The sequence below is a fragment of the Anopheles ziemanni genome, chromosome 2 (genome assembly GCF_943734765.1).
Source record: "Anopheles ziemanni chromosome 2, idAnoZiCoDA_A2_x.2, whole genome shotgun sequence".
In the NCBI taxonomy this organism is placed as follows: Eukaryota; Metazoa; Arthropoda; class Insecta; order Diptera; family Culicidae; genus Anopheles; species Anopheles ziemanni.
This window is the reverse complement of record NC_080705.1, coordinates 63759218-63777510: the sequence shown is the minus strand read 5'-3', so window position 1 is coordinate 63777510 and position 18293 is coordinate 63759218. Positions and strand designations below refer to the sequence as shown.

General features: G+C 46.4%; 2 protein-coding genes across 2 annotated transcripts; one reads left to right on the top strand and one right to left on the bottom strand.

Moving 5' to 3' along the window:
- The first annotated feature begins 6697 nt into the window (after positions 1–6697).
- On the top strand, positions 6698–14972 carry LOC131294067 (uncharacterized). The gene is made up of 12 exons (XM_058322113.1): positions 6698–6710; positions 6949–7061; positions 7847–8089; positions 8165–8260; positions 12061–12253; positions 12347–12430; positions 13440–13573; positions 13767–13903; positions 13991–14224; positions 14295–14457; positions 14539–14707; positions 14785–14972. Exons 1-12 carry the CDS (start codon positions 6698–6700, stop codon positions 14970–14972), a joined length of 1767 nt encoding a protein of 588 aa, XP_058178096.1.
- Positions 14973–15536: 564 nt separating this feature from the next.
- Positions 15537–17552, bottom strand: LOC131294066 (pickpocket protein 11-like). The gene is made up of 7 exons (XM_058322112.1): positions 17350–17552; positions 16947–17237; positions 16507–16910; positions 16374–16442; positions 16199–16299; positions 16056–16117; positions 15537–15981 (listed from the first exon to the last, which is right to left on the bottom strand). Exons 1-7 carry the CDS (start codon positions 17550–17552, stop codon positions 15537–15539), a joined length of 1575 nt encoding a protein of 524 aa, XP_058178095.1.
- Positions 17553–18293: the final 741 nt, after the last annotated feature.

Below are 18293 nucleotides of genomic sequence, written 5' to 3'. Positions count from 1 at the left end.
GGGAGGAAAAAATCGAAAGCCTTCCACGGAAAGATGGTAGAGTTCTGATTAGAAATTTTCTCACCCATGGGCAGGGCGAATGATTCGCATTAAATTGCATTCGCCGGACTAGATACTCGTTGGCTTCTTGTATCAGATTGGCTTTCCGATGGTGCGGTGTTTTTTTTAAGTTTTGGTTCTGCTTGTTTTTTCTCTTTAGCGGCATGAATGAAATCCGTCAAAGAACAAGCTGCTCGATCGGTGCTGTTCTGACGATCATCGTCCATCATGATGAAGCAGTTGAGAATGACCTCGCGGGCGGCTTCGTGGGAGTACCCATCTTGCCTAACGATGACCGCAGTCGGCAATCTGCGCATCTACACATCTTTTGTCCAACTCATCCGCTAATTGATTCATCAACGAGCTGATAATGTTTTTGCAACGTTTCCATCGTTGAGTGAAATCTCTTCTAGTGTAAAGGATGTTTCACCCTCTCCCTTCTCCATGAGCTCTTCACACTATTTCTAAACCATTTTAAGATGCTGCTAGACTTTTTGCGCTCTCTACTCGCGCCTAATTATGCGGTCGCGTCCGATGATGGATGTGATATCGATTTGTCAACGCCAGCTGCCATGTTTCACTGACCTGTACGTTGGTTCGCTATATATCACACTGTGAAGGAGCCAAAAGACACGGGTCACGCCCGCTCGCACGCATAAACCACCGACGCACGTGGTTCAATGTCAGGATGTTGCTCGAAACAGACGACGGTGGTGCCGATAGTGCGCAAAATGAAGGCTTTCGAATCGGCAAGAAGATCGCAGACATTTTGTAATGTGCTCGTTGGACGGAAAAATTGGGGGTGACTGGAGTGAGAGAAAAGAAAATTCACACCCCACCAATGAGCAAGTAGTTCGGCATTCCACGGAATGCTGAAAGGCCTCCTAAGCCCACCGAATGAACATACACCGAATCGACACAGGAAACGATCGTGGGAGGATCGATTGGAGCGAAACTACCGACCAACACCGACGGTGGGTGTGAAGAAATTGCGCAAAAAAGGATGAGGATCAAACCCTCGGAAAGGCCCGCGAAATGCGGCGAGTTGTTGTTGATTGATAACCCAAAATGAACGCAAAGCAAAAGTGATTGTACGATGGCAATGAAGTTTGTATTTTTCCTTTGTCCCTAGGTCAACGTTGCATGCTGACACGAGAGCGTGAAAATGTGGACCAAGTTTTCTTTCCTTTCCTTTTGTTTCTGCGATGGTCGGTGATAAAAGAGTGGCCCAAACGTATTATCATAATTTGGTTAACGTTTCAAAACTGTGCCACACGGTATTAGCTAATGTTGATGCCAGTATTAATTGCAGTTTTTGGCTGATAAGCGTGCATTTTCTTGCAAAATGGTTCGTTCAAGCCTTTAAAAACAAAATATTTAGTTTTCAAAAGTTATTTATTTATTTATTTGTTTCTATTTGTTCAAGGTACTTCTCTGTTTTATTGAACTTAAAATTAGTATTTAAGTCTTTGTTTACAATCTTCCTGAAAAAAAAACTAAAAATCACAAACTGAACAAAATTTCCTTCAGTTAATGCTATGGCATTTTTGAACATTGTCGGGCTAGTATTTAAATCATGGTGGACGCTAAAAACATTGAACATTTTACATATTGAGATAATCGGGGTATTACTCGCACATACCGAACGTAATAAAACACAATATAAGTCCATCAAACGTGCAAAACATTTTAGATTTGGTGCTTTGCAACAATATTCTTCAATCACGATCATCAAGATCAAGAAAATGATTTTTTTTACCATTCTTACTTCAGTGACGCGTCTTTTTTTATTTTTCGATGGAACTAATGTTTGGTTCACAATTTAAAAATGTAATAAAAATGAAGGATTATCGTGAAAAAAATTGAAATTGAAGAAATTGATCTGGTGAAGAAGTCTGGTAAAAACATTTACAGGAAACCAAACCAATTTGCAACCAATTTCTCTACTTTGATTAATGAACGAGCATGCAAAATAATGAAAAATAAAATTTTAAAGCGGAGACATTTCCGGAAATTGTAAAAGGTAGAAAAAATTTATAGATCTAGTAGGATCAAATTTTTCTGCATGTTCATTCCAACAGCTTGTCCATACATATCTCCTCCATGTTTCATTCATCGTTTTGTGCGCTACCCTTTCCCTCCGCCTTCCCCGGGGTCGCTTTTCCCTTCCGAGCGAATTTCATTTTCCACCGCCGCAAAATGGTTTCCATCTCCGCACGAGCGAGAGAACCGATTAGTGCTCGACACGACGCCAGTTGCCACCCCAACATCATCATCATCAACATCGGCGTGGGGGTTTTCTTCGCTCGCAGCCACCGGCAGGCGAATCAGTTTGACAGCAGCAACGCTCGAGTGTGGAGGTGAATTTTCCACCCAAAAAACGGCCGAAAACCCTTTGCGTCGAGTTCGGTTTCTAGCGCTCTAGCCGTAAAGGAAGAACTTCAACGGCTCTCGTAGCGACGAACCCCATGCACATTGTAACTGGCGCCCATTGTTGGCGGGGCAAATAAATCGGGCCATCGGGCCAAAATCTTCGGCACGGACGGCAAGAAACTAGTTCGAAACCTGCCCGTGACGGGGAGTTGTGTAAGAGGGCACCCACAGCTGACCAGCGAAACGCGAATCCGTACCTTGGAAGGCGCTAGTGTGCAGTGAAATAAAACGTGAATGGGTGTGAATAAATTAAGTTCGAGTGAGCCCATTTATTGCGCCGAGCGACGGTTCGGCTAGCCGCGGTGCATCGGTTCCGAAACGAAGGACGTCGGTGGAAAGTGAAAACTAATTCCACGCTGGACAGTTATAGAACAGTAGCGGCAAGGAGGTGTTAATTGGTCTAGGATTGATTTATGCTTTCCTTTGGTTCGGCGAGTTTAAAAATTGTTAGAACAAGAAGAGAAAAAAAGGGATACGCTTTGGAGTGATAGAAGTTGTCGGTGCACACAAGATTGCATTAAGTACGCGATCGAAGTGACTTGAGTAGCGGATGGAAAAAAAGGCAACAGAACACCGTTTAGCCAAATAAAGAGACACACAAAACGGGACAAAAACGCAAAAGAAAACGAAAAACAAACTCGTCTCAACGGAAACTGACTGCACCGGAAAAACATAAAGCAACACCTTCCGCACGCGTGGCCGAACGGTGAACATGTTCTAGCGTGCGCGGCGCAAACACCAGCGACAAGGTGGGAAAGCATTTCGCGCCCACCTCTCTTCGCCACAGGGTAAACCCCCTACCGTCCGCCCCCCGGTTGCGGTAATAAGAACCGCGCCGGAAAATTCGTCACGGTTTGGTTGGAAAACCCCGGTCCAGCCGCCCCCCGAAGAAGAGATTCTGCTGATTCCGTTCTGATGACACACCTTCGCACACACGCCGGTGCCGAGCTGACGACGGGGTTTTAAAAGACAATCATTTCCAACCGCGACGCGCCTCGGAGGGGGCAATTTGTTGAACGGTTTTTTTTAGACAGCGGCAAGTGTGACTTTCGCCACAGGTTTTCCTTCCGTGGCTGCGACGTTCCCTTTTGGCAACGACGCGTACGAGAGGGTGGTGATTCGAAAACGGGCCAGAAAAGTGGCGGGACGATATATAAGTTTTGGTTTCGTTCGTAACACATCGCTACCGATAACTATAGTGATTTCCCAGCGATCATCACCGGACCAATCGGTTGCCACAAAATGACTCAATCCAGCAGGTAAGTCAACCGTGCTTAAATTACCACCTGATTGTATAATTAATATTATTAAGAAAAGCCATTTTAATATACATACTTGAAGCTGCGGATTTCTTGAATACAAACATACTTTCATTTAATTTTTCTTGTAACATCCTTCATCCTTTCATTCAAGTACCGATTTTAAGAACTTAGGCACCTCCGTATACAGTTTTAATTACCGTCGGTGTAAACTTAAAAGCACGCCTGCCCTTGTCTCCATCGGCGTTTCTATCTAGACAGGCCCAGATTACTACCACCCCACCAATGTTTCGCTAGATAGAACCCAAACGTACGAATTAGTCTAACAGTACTTTCCGTGCCATCGCCACAGTTAAATTCCCATCCACGGTGCGCCACACCAGGTGCGCTGTAGAACCGTTCTGATCGCTTTTCGTTTTTAAGTCTGAACATTCGGTTGGTTCTGGAGAAGCGAAACGAATCATCAACCCCGGGCTAACCGGGGTGGTAGTTAGCAGTTGATCGATTTCACGTCTCATTTCGTTGCAATTGTACCGCCAAAACGTTACAATATGCAAGACATCGTAGGGCGGGTAAACGGGGTTTTAATAGCAGTCGATTGGAAACGTTTCTAAAAATTTGATAAAATCTGAAAATTGAGATACAATGTTCTTACATAACTGTTTCGCAATTCAGAAGCATTTATTGCAGTATTTCATTCAGCACCTTTGTTTGCATCTGTGAAAGAATGCAATAAAGTTCGTTCTACAACAGGGAAATTAAGTTTGTCAGTACGCGAATTGAAAACGAGTTGTTTCCTTATCTACGAATTTTTTTTTTCTGTCAGGCAAGAACAACATTTTGCTTGTCTTTCTCCATTCAACTCCAGTCAAAGACCCCCGGGGTTTGGTGAACCTCCGCCTCGGGCCAGCTGTTGTAGCCAGAGGATCATCAAACGATTGCGCCACCGTTGTCTCAATCCTGTCGAGGCCGCAGCGGAAATGAATTGGAACAGCGGTAATTGAAAAACATAAAGAACTTCTGCGCTTCTGCCGCCCACCACGGAAGCGACGGCCCGGGAGGGGATTTAAGCAGAAAGAAATAAATCAATGAAATAAACCTCGTTGCGCGGATGGGGCTAATGAAAGGAAAATTAGATTCAGCTCATCTTGTAGCTTGGTTGCAGTTGGTCGCGCCGTTTTCCACGCGACAATAAAGACAAAGTTGTCGTACAGGCAGGGCAGGGGGGATCTTCGCTCGGTGGCGGAAGTAATAAACCTGGAAGAAAAAATACAATCCTGCCACTTCCGGGGGGGTGTTTGAGTATCCGTACCGAGAATGTTTAAATGTTCCTAAGGGGGCCAGCGGCTTTGGCGGAGATTGATTTCCACGACAAGATTTGACACAATTCTCACCGAACGAGCATGCAACAAAGCCCAACGGTGGATTCACGTTTGACTTGCTAAACGAAATGAAAATCCCTCACATTAAATCCCCCATGGTCGTCGAATCCGTATGCAAACCGCCACACGAACACCTAATCTTCTCGTTTTGGATTTTACGAACACGAGATTGCATCGGGGTTTTGCGGGAAAATTACCCTACCCCATCGATCGTACGCCGATACGAGGCACGCGGAGGAATAATAAGGGATCGGATGGGATTCTGTTCAGAAGATTTTAGCATCGATCGGGCGCGGCGACTTTTGCCTCCAGCGGTTGACCCGCGTTTCCCAAGCGCATTAACACCTTTCGCGAAAATTTGATCCCAGCTTGATCGCTCAATGTGGCACAGTTCCGAGTAGTGGGCGTCTTGTCTTGCTTAAAAATTCTGGAAAGTTTCAAAATTATCATCCTGCGGGCGTTTCAATTGCGTTTCTTGGCACCCAATGTTGCCGAACGGACGGAGCTGACCTACATTTAACGGGCGCTCGGGAGGTGTCGGTTAAAAGACACTTTAAACCCCCGTTACACAGGGATAACGCCATTGTGCAGCGGAACGTGTACCGAGGACCTAGAATTATGGGGTGGAGTGGCAAAGCAAAACAAACCCCATCCCGGTGGGTAAGTGAATGACGGTGATCCACCCGGGACGCTTGGAACGATCGAAGTTATTTTTAGCGAGCCGTGTTCTAGTTAGCTTGGCTGTGGAAAATCGGTGACGGTTTCCCGTTCTTATCCGGGAAGTGTTTGGACCGTGTACCGTGCCGAACGCGTCGTAATTTGTCCAGCTTTATGATTACGGGTGCGGTGCGCGCTATGACGAATGTGTCCCGTGGTTCTGCCGCATCGGTGAGTTATGGTTGGCACCGTTGGAAGCAGGTCAAACCACGGGCGGGTTGGGAAATGCTACTTCCGTGACCGCAACGAAGCAACAGCAGCAGCTGTTGGAGGAGGAAAAGCGACAAATAACCCCAAACTACCGTAGCATTGATTAATCCGCGAGCGGCTAGATCCCCCGATGGATTTGGAAGATGTTGCAACGATCGAGTTCGAAGTGAAAAACTGGCAAACTGAATCTTTGCCAGCATAAGCTTGCTTTTAAAATACTTCTTCTGGGACGTGCCTTCCGATCCTTCACGTCGACTCGCAGACCACAAGCCCATTCCGGAAGCTCACTGCGCTGACTGATTGATTGCGCCTTCGGTTGGCAGCGTTACCGTTCGTCGTAGCTTCGATCGGGAAATTTGCCACCCAGAAATCCCGACCCATTCGAGAGACATAAATTGCGCTTCCAGTGGCAGATATCTGTAAAAAATTCGCTTCCTGTAGCAATTTCGCATTTTTTCACCCGACGGGTAGGGGATAAAGACGTAGTATTGGAAAGGAAAGGAAAGGAAAAGGGGGGATGGGGGAGGATCGCCCATAAAAATCTTGGATAATATCCGCCCAATAAACCTGGCCGCATAATCAAAGCAGGTCGTGCAGAAAAGGAAAGGAAAACTACACTGAGCAACGAAAAGCAGAGCACAAACACACAAAGCGTAGATGTGCATCGGTGGTAGGTCATGGAAATGGTTCGCGGGGCGGTTGACCCGATGCGCTCGGATGGCCGGTTCTGGGCACACAAATCCGTGCGTACCGGACCGCTTATCGGGGTACGATCGGGGTTTACCGAAAAAGGCTTACCCTGCGCCGTTCGAACAAACGGAGCCGCAGCAGCAAACAACAAAGAGTAGGAAAAATGGTCGGAAAATCGTAACGCAAAACGCTTTCGCGGATCCGTCGATCCCGGGAAGACCCGATCGCAGCCAGCACAAGAAGTTCAAACCGATCTAATATGCCAAATATTTCTCATTGTTTCAGGTTACATCATCCGGGCTGGTGTGCTTTCATCATCGCGGTGGCACAGGTGAGTTATTAGTTCATGTCGAACCGGTGGAGCCCACTTGGAAGTGGACGTTTTATTTTTTTCTACCACCTTAAAAGCGAAACGGTACGGATCGTCGGGGCATCGGTCCGCTCCGTGGATGGACTCCAGCCCGGCGGTCCAGATGCATCGAGCCGTGGCGACGAATGCCGATGAATGGGGCACCAAAGCGAGCTCCAACCGAAACGTAGGGCAAATCATCTTGGAAAGCAAAAGTTACAAAAAATGTACTCAAAAGCTGGGCATCCTTGGCGGAAAAAAACGAGAGCTGTTTTTTGGAAAACATACATTCCCCTTGATAGCTTTAACATTCCACGATTATTTCCTTATTTGGGAAATACAAAATATGTTGTTTAACACGAAAATACAAAGTGTTATGTCAAAGAAAAAGACAAGGAAACATGTAAATTTATAATTCGAGGTAGAGTCTTTTAAATCTTAGTGTCATATTTGTTTGTGAAGTTATATTTTTTGTTTATATGAACAAACAAGGAAGATTGAAGCATTTGTTAAAAATTGCTACTAGGGATATTTAGTTGGTTTAAAATTTGAACATTAGAAATGAAATATCCCCATTTTATGTTTGCGATTTATTTTTATTCCAAAATTTAAATTGCATTTTTATTTGTCTTCTGTAGTTGACTAAACATTTCTTTAGCTAAAGCAAATTCAAGATATAATACTTTAAATAATTCAAATTTTGATGGTGATTGTGTTTGCCATTAATGATGCTAATGTCGGCTCAATTAAATACTCTTTCCCCCCAGACAATTGCCATCCTTCACCTTGCACAGCAAACTTCGGGAATTACCACGGTTTCACCGGTCAGTTTTCAACCGAACAACGCCAGCAGCACACACGGCCTTCCTTCGACGGCCGCCACCGGATCCCTGACCACTGCCAGCCGGCCCGCCCCAGGCTCCAATGGTTCTCCCAACGCCCACCATAACCCTTCATCTACGGTGGCGCCAAAGGTGCAGCGCAAGCGGGGCAGCATCAGCGGCGGAAAGGTAGGTTTGCGGTGGACAAATTCCTCGCGAAGGCAGGCGGAAATTTACCGCGAAACCAAAATTCACTTGTTGCAGAAAAATGTCGTCGTGCAGCAGCCGACCGCCGGCGGTGGACCGCTGGACAGCGCCAACAATTCCCGCGAGGCACTCTCCCACGAGGGCAGCGAACCGGTAAGTCACCGCGAGCGATATACGGCCGCACACAACTGTACTTTGCTCGTGGCCGGGGCTGGCGATAATCTGTGTCACTGGCGTCACGGCCAAGGTGTGCCACCGATTATCGCATTAACCGCGACATAACCGAACGGACGCAAAGGGGAGCACCGGATTTATGACGCGACCGATGCACCTCCGCGCCAGCTTCGTTGATCTACCATGGGGCGTTTTTTGTCTCTATTTCACCCGCCTCGAGACACTTGGTTTCGTGGGCCACAATGGATGGCATATCAATTGCAAACTACGGCAGCCACGAGAAACGGTGCGGAAACCTCATCCCTCGTCCATGTCTTCAACCTTTTCCACCTTCGAAAAGGAAAAGCAGAGCTAGTTCCACTGCATCATCACATGTGAACTAAGGAATCAGCCATTCTCAAACTGGTCATGCTCCGTAAAGTATAATTGAAGATCAAAAACATGTTTGTAGGTTTGAAAACATTTTGTAGGGAAATTGATGTATTTTTGTGTTTAAATTTCATTTCTCTGGTTTCATGGAATCATGGAACCTTTGAAAACTCAAACTTAAACAATTTTAAGGAAACTAAACTTCAAATATTGTAGTTTTTTGACAATAATTTTTAATGTGTTACCGATATTTTAAAACGCAAAACCATTGATTTAATTTAAAACATTAAACCTATCCAAAAATGCTAGGTGTATTGTCCCATAGATTGTTGTTGTTGTTGTTCCTTGTAAAGGAAATTTATAGAAATAATTTTTCACAAATACGTTTACCTCGAAAGATCACCCAATTATGCTGCTTTGAGAAGCTCTGCTGTAACCTAAACTGGAGCGATTGAAAACAAAAGTTAATAATTGCTCCATTTATGCAGCTCCAATCAAGTGGCCCACGGAAGAAAACCCTCCTCACCTTATTACTATCTCACGGTTGATAGTGCCACCGGTTGACCATCGGGCATCCCAAAACCGTAGCGAGAAACAGAAGAAAATTGAAGGAAAAAATACGTTAGCTTACCGGCAAGCCGGCAGAGCGTCAGATCCCGCCAGAAATGTTAAGTCTTCTCTTTAAAAGCCACCGTCGTCGGCGTAGTCGTCGACGTCGTCTTACATAACCAAAACCGCGTCGAGCGAACGATGGGATGCGAACGGAATGTATGCAAAAGCGAATGGCGGCGGGCGCATATTTTGGTTCCGGTCCGGCGGTTTAGTGTGTTTTACTAAGCGCAGACATGCGTCTTCGCGTTGCGTTCCGACGTGTTGTGGGTGGGAAGGACGGCCATTCCCGTTTGCCGACGAAGAAGTGCAGCAGCGGTGTACCGTTGCTGGGTGGTTTATGTTCTACTACTACTACTACTACTAACGCACTCAGTCAGAGCTGAGGACGAACGGGCGGATTGTGCACCAAAAGTCATGCAAAACTAACAAAGAAAAGTACCCGGTTTTTAAAAGCCTTCAGTTGCATCATGTACAAAAATTAGCATCATCACTTGATTGCTCTTTTTTTCATATATGTTTTGCACACAAATTGGTTCGTTAACTTTTGAAACCTTTGTTGACGGTGCGAGTTCAAATGACTCCCTGTACGTCACTGAGTGCAATGCACTCCATTGGAAGCCAGATTTGAGCATTTGAAGAATGGCTCAACATTACGTTAAACATTAAGACATGCGATCGACAGGGGTTTCTATCAAATGGCAAACCAAATGAATTTGAAATAAATACAAGAGTTTAAAAGCAACAAAAAAGTCGAAGGTAATTTTTCCCACCTGAATAGAGAAGCACATTTTATGGTCGTTTGTCTTGCGCTACTTTCGATAGGCATTCGTTAGCTGCGTTAACCAACGATGTTTCCATTTTATCGGCATTTTTTATGTTTGCTTATCTTACATTTTTGGCATTTTTTATGATTCAAATGATATGATAAAGAATTATGGCAGGAATTTATAGCATGCTACTAGCGTGACGTATTTACGGTAGGGGAAATATTTTTTTCGTCAGAGACTATCTCCATCAAAGAAGTTAATTTGTGACATGGACAGTCTTACCACTTACTTTTTCCTTTGAAACATTTTAGTAATAATTTTTGGCTACAAGAGAAACGTATACAAGTTTTGTGCCATTAAGAATACAAGGGAAGTTCATTTAAATAATTATTCAAAAACATCTGTCATTACACACTGTCTTAAGAAACGATGCTCATAACTAACCCGAGTGCTTTTCCGCGTAAATTGGAGGTTAAACAAGACCCATCAACACTGGGGACTGGTAATGAGACTGACCCCCCCGTCAAATGGGCGTATAAAACGATGACCGTCGTGGCAAGGAAACCATCCGTGCATTTCCGCGCGCTCGCGCCACCGGAAACACGACCATCATCATCGCGCTGAGAACTTTGAGTGCGCCAACGTTCTCGCACCCAAAAGGCAACAGAGGCAAGAATTTTCCATTCGCCAGTTTTCCCACCGGACATCGAACACGAGGCGTGTTCAGAATTGGACGTGTAAAGGCCAAGAAAGGCTAATGATTGGCCCGGCTTAAGGCGGCTCGGGGTGGTGAAAACAAACAAAAGAACCCAGCTCCTCTACCAGCGACCAGTGGCACGTGGTTGAGGCACGCCGGTGAGGCAAGATGGCGGGGAGCACGTGACCTCGGACTTCTCTTGCAGCCGAAATGAAGGTTTCGGTGCTATTCTGATTGGAAAGATAAATTTGTGGCCAAGAAAATTGGTCAACACCGGCGCTAGGGTGGGTTGGTGGGATGGGCGGAAGGTTGCTTCCCAGTGCTCGAACGAAAAGAAAAACACCACCGCTGAGATGGAAACGGTTTTAAAGCAACGTAAAACCGGCACGCGCTTGGTTCGGTTGGATTACTTTCGGTTTCGCGCTTCTTCATGCGTGGATGGCGCACTTCGAACGTACATTTCGGTGTCCGAATTGAGGTTCATCTCCTCGGCGGATGAGAAGATGGTTGTAAGGGTTCGACGCCTCACGCATTCGTGAATCTGAAACGTCTGTTTTTCTTATGCTGATCAAAGGAAAAATCGATCAAACAAATAGATCACCGGATGGCACGAAAGCACCCAGCAATTGAGACCTTTTTTCAATGAAGCGAGCCGTCGTTGTTGGGTGAAAATGAGTGAAAAATCGAATTAAATGTGCCATCGATTTCACGCCCTACCGAGCGAACCGTTGCGCGCGGATGTATACATATTTTTTCCTACTGGTTGTAGGTAGCTCAAGGTTTGATGTCGTGGAAAAAGGCAGCCTTTTCCGCCGTAAACGTGAACGTGTGGTTAAAAAAAACAACCCTGATGCAATATCCTTTTAGTCTGTGAAGTCTCGGCGTCGTCGGCGCTTTCGACAGTGGCTCAACTCTAGGGGCAGAGTGCGAAAACTAGGAGCAACGCCTACCGGTCCACCTGCTCAAGCCCCCCGGTAGACGTGGCGACCGTGGACCGAACCGAAAGTTAGTCACGGATGCACTTTGGCTCCACTTCTTTTTCTTCGTCCGTTTCGCGTGCAACCGGCGGCCAAAAGGCGGGTGAGCAATTAATCGAAACGTTGTTGCCGCGATGTTTGCTCGCAGCCTTTTCCGGTCGAGAGCATTCCACCCGACCGCGAGATAGCGATCTTGATTGCAAATGGCGGTGGCTTCTGTCGTTTAGCTAATGACAAGTGCGCCGGTTTGATGGTTGCGCGGGTTTCGTGCGTGGAGACACTAAAAATTTAAAGGAAAAACACATCACCGCAGATGATTGACTAACGTGACCCCCTATCGACCCCCCGACCCCATAGGTGGTGTACGTTTCGGACACGTCCGGCTACATCCCACTGACGGCACTGCAGTCATCGCACCAGCGACTTCCTCCACCACCACCACCACAGCCCTCGGTCTACGGTGGAGACATCGATGCAGCGGCCTGGCGGCCCGATCCTTGGGACCGGGACTACAATCGGCGGTACCGATTCAACAACACGCGTGTGCAACGTAAGTATCGAGCCTAGTTTGGCCAACTGCGCATCATTTCTTCCATTATTTAATATTTAACATGTCCGTTTTTCTTATCATCATCGAGTACAGACATCGAAGCCGAGTGTCAAGATGATTACATGAAGATACGCATTGGATTCAACGGTTCCTTTAATGGACTACTTTACTCCTCTGGTAGGTAGAATAAGGATTCATTCTTAAGCATTCTCTGGGAAGTAAGAATAAATTGATGGAAACACTTCAACTCGCTCTATCTGTTTTGATTATAATTGCTTCCTCATTGAAATATTCTGCAGCTTCACTTCGAAACAATTCGATAATAACTGAATGTTGCCTTTTCTCTAAGCAAACAGTCTGCTCATGCGTTAAGAATGAAAGTGTTAAATTTCAAATATTTTATGCTAAATGAAGCATGAAATGAACTTCTTTTTTTTACAATATTGTGCCAAGTGTTTTTAGATATGAGTTAGGCAAATCAGCACAGCATTAATATTTATTGAACAGAATTCCTGATCAGTATGAAAAGTTAGTAATTTCTATATAGAAAATTTGGTACAATAGTAGAATAGAAATAGAATAGACAGTAAAACATCTTAAATTTAAATAAATTATAGAGCATCGATTTTATATCATAGCATATGACCAAAACCCACGAAAACCGGTGTTGAAGAGAAATATAGAGAGAAGGGCAAATTAAGAGAGAGTATAAAACTTCCTGCTTATATAAAAATAAATTAAGTTAATCTAATCATTTTTTCACGAAAGATTTCTCAAAAAGAAAAATTAGATGGATCAATAGTAAAATTGGTCCTAAAAAGATTATGTTAAGAAGGATGAATGGAAATTTATGTAAATCGTACCATATGAGTCTAGGATCATGGGATCAAGATTTGAGTTAAATGGGGATGGATACACATTTTTAAAAGAGGTTTTAATGTATCGACCTAATTCTTAACAACTTTATTTATTATAAATACAACCATAGCAAAATTTCAAACAAACATAAAAGATGGTCGGTAGGGTTAGGTAACGGACAAGTACTACTATTTGTCCTAACAAACCTCTTAGGATTTTCCTGAAGAATTTCCTTTAATTTCAATGGTTTAAAATACCTATATTGCCCAAAAACGTGCTGGATTTTATTTTCTCTTTTCCAATCTACTCCCATACTCCACCATTCCAGGCTACGCGTACGATCCAGACTGTATGTACATTAACGGTTCCGGTCGCGATTACTACGAGTTCTTCATCCAGCTGAACCGTTGCGGAACACTGGGAAAGAATGCGATCGGCGAGGATAGCCGCAAGAATCCAACGGTACGTACCTACGTGCTCCGTTCCAACCGGAGGAAAATTAAGCCATTTCCCAGGGGAGGATTGGCAAACAAAATTCACGTCATGTGCAATCCTTACTCCAAACGTGAGCGAGTGGGAAATGCAATTCATCTAACGCCACCTCTCTGTGTCTTTCTCTGGTGCGGTTCTTCTCCATTTCGTTGCATTGCGACAGAAAAACTTCATGTGGAACACGGTGACGGTGCAGTACAATCCGCTGATCGAGGAGGAATTCGACGAGCACTTCAAGGTGACTTGCGAGTATGGCTACGACTTCTGGAAAACGGTGACATTTCCCTTTCTTGACGTCGAGTAAGTCGAACAACGAGGGTTGGCCTTACGGAAGTCGATGGGATTGGAGCTGCATTTCCGTTCTTTTTCTTTGCTTTCTTGACGCAGAGTCGCAACGGGAAACCCGGTAGTGTTCACCCTCAGCCCACCGGAGTGCTACATGGAGATCCGGAACGGATACGGAACGAACGGGGCGCGGGTAACGGGACCGGTGCGTGTTGGCGACCCGCTCACGCTGATCATCTACATGCGCAGCAAGTACGACGGCTTCGACATCGTGGTGAACGACTGCTTCGCCCACAACGGGGCCAACAAGAGGATCCAGCTGATCGACGAGTATGGGTATGGTGACAGATTTCCACAGCAACAAACGCTTCGGATCTTCGGATAAATTGAACCAATGCTTCCACAGGTGCCCCGTGGACGATAAGCTGATTTCGCGATTCCGTGGCAGCTGGTCGGACACTGGGGTGTTCGAGACGCAGGTGTACGCGTACATGAAGACGTTCCGCTTCACCGGCTCGCCCGCCCTCTACATCGAGTGCGATGTTCGCATGTGTCACGGACGGTGCCCGGTAGGTGACCTCGGCATTTTTGCCACGAATTTTACCAACTGACCAACTGGTGGTTTTAATTCCACCCTACCCTTTCCTTAGAGTCAACCCTGTCACTGGAGAAACCTGAAGGGCGTCTCGAAGCGTGAGGCCGTTCAACCGGCCGTCAACACGACACTCTCGGACAACATCAGCCTCTTTCAAGCGTTGCGCGTACTGCAGGAGGACGACGAGGAGGCGCGTGCCAAGAAGGAATCGATCACCTCGGCAAGTAAGTCACACGTCCGCCCCTGCCGTGTCCCTGTCGCTCACACATGCCTGTTTAATGCCCTCCCCCCACACGCTTAGAACCTCAACAAGATATGTCGGAGACATGCATGAAAACGTCCGTCCTGTCGGCTCTGCTGGCCACGTGCTGCGTGCTACTTTGCGTGCTCGGTGGATCGCTCCTAGCCGCGTGCGGAAAGCTGCGACACCGCAAGAAGGATGCCGCCTTCTTCGACAACTACGTCGGCCACAAGGCACAGCTGGATTGAAATTTGCCCGGTGGTCGAAAACAGCGCGCTCATTGAAGCAACTAGTGCTTCACGTCGTCGTTCAAAAAACACATTCATAATCGATCGATAAGCTATAGGGTTAAGGTAGGTTTAGTAGTCAGATCAGGAAGGCGTTCTCTAGAGGGCTATTTCGGACTGTCTGGAGTGACTCCAACGGCCGTTCGGTAAAGGATAATGTTGGACGACCTTTCCCCGGACACACATTTCATCGAGTGTAAATAAGCATTTTTTGCGACTCATAGAAACGACACATTTTCATCGCGTATTCTCCATAAAAACGCGTTGTTCGCGTTGTTCCAAGCTGTAAACGGCAATAACTGCTATAATTGAACATCGTACAACGCTATCAGTAACCTAAGAACATCGAATTCATCCGCGCCGGTTGTGCCCTGCTAGTGCTAGAAGCTAGCGTAGATTAATCAAACTGTCGTCTGTGCTACAATAATATTACGCTGTAAATAAACTACACATACATAAATCTAATGAACTGTTTGATTCTGATGTTAATTTTCCCGGTTAACTCCCAACACGTGTGCAACTCTATCAATAAATGAAAGATAGGCCGTGAGACATTTCCTTCGAGGGCTTCTCCACCGACCAGCTAAGCTGGCCACGGTTGATCTTGTGCTGCACCACGTCCTTAGACCGAGCGAGCACGTTCCGTCGCAGGAAGTAGCCCACCGGAAACCGTTGACCTTCGTATGGAAGGACCGCGATCGGTGGATGCCGCCGCACACTGTTCCTGGTGCGGTTCCCGGAACGCTTTTCACGATGCGCCCGTCGATAAGCGGTGAACGGCTTCACGGTGAAGTAGTACAGCATCTCAACCATGCTTAGCACCGAGCCGCCCATGCACAGGCCGAAAATCCCCCCGAAGGTGGCCACCAGCGAGTCCCACGTCATGTACGCGTCACGCTTGTACTTCACGCAGTAGATGTCCTTGAAGTGTATGTTGAGGGTGGCGTACTTGGAGACGTTTCTTCCACCGCTATGTTAGGACGAAGACCATTTGGCGTGCGATGTTAGTGTATAAAATCTCTTGATAGCATTTAGCATACTCACAATTGCGACGACACGAATTCCTTCGAAAGCCTTTGACTCGAGATGGTCTGTACGTTGTAGTTCTAGAATGTAAGCGAATTTTAATTAGCTCAAACAAGATGTCATCCACTTTCAGGAAATGACAAGCTAATGTTTTATTTTACCAGCACAGAACAAGGTGGCATGCACTCACAGTCCATGCCGAACTCGACGTCCGTAAGGTCCGCTTCTGACTGTGAGTCTGGGCGTAGACTGTAAAAATATCCTGTGTTTTACAAAGAAATAATCGTTTGTTGTAAAGCGGTTCTGAGGTTCTAAGCTTCTAGGCATCGGACTCACTTCTAAAGTATCGTAGACAGGCCACATGCTTCAGGGCACACAAATCCTTTTGTCTTGCTTCGGGAATACCTGAAAAGAGATCCTCCAACACTCAATGTAGAAGATCAAAAAGGGAATAACTTTCAGGACCTACTCAGATCGGCATAGTAGAATGGGACGCAGTTGCACAGCTTGAGGATCGTCCGTAGGCGACACTGAGCCAAGCAAACGTTCAGGTTCATCTCAGCATGCGGCTTCTCAGAACTTTCCTCCGGTAGGAAACACTTGCGCATCTCCTCCGATACCTGGCGCATCGTGCTGCTACTCTCGATAGGCAGCGGTATAACGGACATCGCCAAATCCCAGCCCGGCTGAGCCACATACTCAAAGTCCGCATCGGATGGGAAATCCATCGAGTCGTGCACATAGATTTCGGCTCCGTAGAACGACTTTGTCGGTGCCATGTACGTGTCCGGTTCTACATCGATCAGAAGCGACAGTCCTACATGCCGTCCGGCGCCGGACAACCGTTGCGGTCGGTACGGGCCCTGATGCGCACTGTCGGTGGAGTTAGCATTTCTTCGTCCCACCAGCGGGTACATCGCCTGGTCGACGTTGTACGAGCAGCAGAATCCGTTATCGGTTTTCGTCCGATGGATCACCTGCGCGCAGGGAACCTCCGAGCCGAGCCAGTAGCAAACTTTGATCAGCTCCGAGCATGGTTGGCTTAGTTCGAGCAGCAGCGTGTTCGGGTTCCAGCCCATCTGACCCAGAGCCCCCTCGAGCTCGATAAAGCTCAAATTTGTTTGCTCAAAGTTTACCAGACTGGCTTGAGCCACAAGCAGACCGGTCGCGTTGACCTCACTAAAACCGAACTCCTGGACGCTAGAGATAAGATCCAAAGATAGGTAAACGAAATTACGATAAGCGCTTCTGGGAACTCCCACCAAAGGAACCGCCAATTTCCCACATTCCCACCACACACAGTCTTGCTTACAGTCGATCAACGATGACTTTGGCCTTTCGGCTGTCGACCTTGTTGATGTTGCACACCGTCACGCCCGGGAAGTGGATGTTCCAGATCGGATACGTCATCGTTTCGATGGTCGTTATCGTAGGCGTTGTGCGGAACCGGGTCCATGCGATCGCACCCATGACCATCGTAAACCCGATGCTGACCAGGCACACCATCAGCCACATTGCGCGTAACATACGGCCGTTCGGATGCTCCGTCCTTTCACCACCGTAAACGTACCGCAACCCGTGGAGGGATGTATTTTCACAGAAATTTCTAACTATATACCGCACCGTTTCCCGGGCGGCCAACAACGCCTGTGGTATTTTCATAACGCACTTCAATCCCTGTTCTTGGTGGGAAAGCAAACCCGGAAGTGTTGGGTCAGCGTTTCGTGTGCGATCAAAGGTAGTCCATTTTTATACCTCCGCAGCGTAATCGGGGACATTGTTTGTTAATGGATTGTCCATAATTCAAGGCTTAGTAGCTCCGTCACCCCGTGTTTGATGTCGTATGCATTTCTGGGATTGCTAATTCGTCCAACGATGCATCGCGTCGGTTGGTGATGAATGATTAATTATAGTACCAACGAAACATATCGAGTCTGTTCCAACGATGGTGGTTTATGATAGTCCAACGAGTTGCTTTAGATCCTTTAATGCAACGGCCTACGATACCACATCCCCAACGCATGTTTGGATGTTATTCAATTAGCTTATGAGCCGAAAATGGAAGCACAATGGGAACGTCCGAAGCGTCTTTATGCTCACGATAACGCACTTGTCATCGAATTGGGAACTTTTTGGTCTGAACGATGAATATTTAAGCACCTTCCGCCCTATATAAACCGTACCTTAACGCCATGGCTGACCGCATATCCCGTGTAGTAGCATTGACCTACAAAAAGAAATGGCACACTGGCAGAC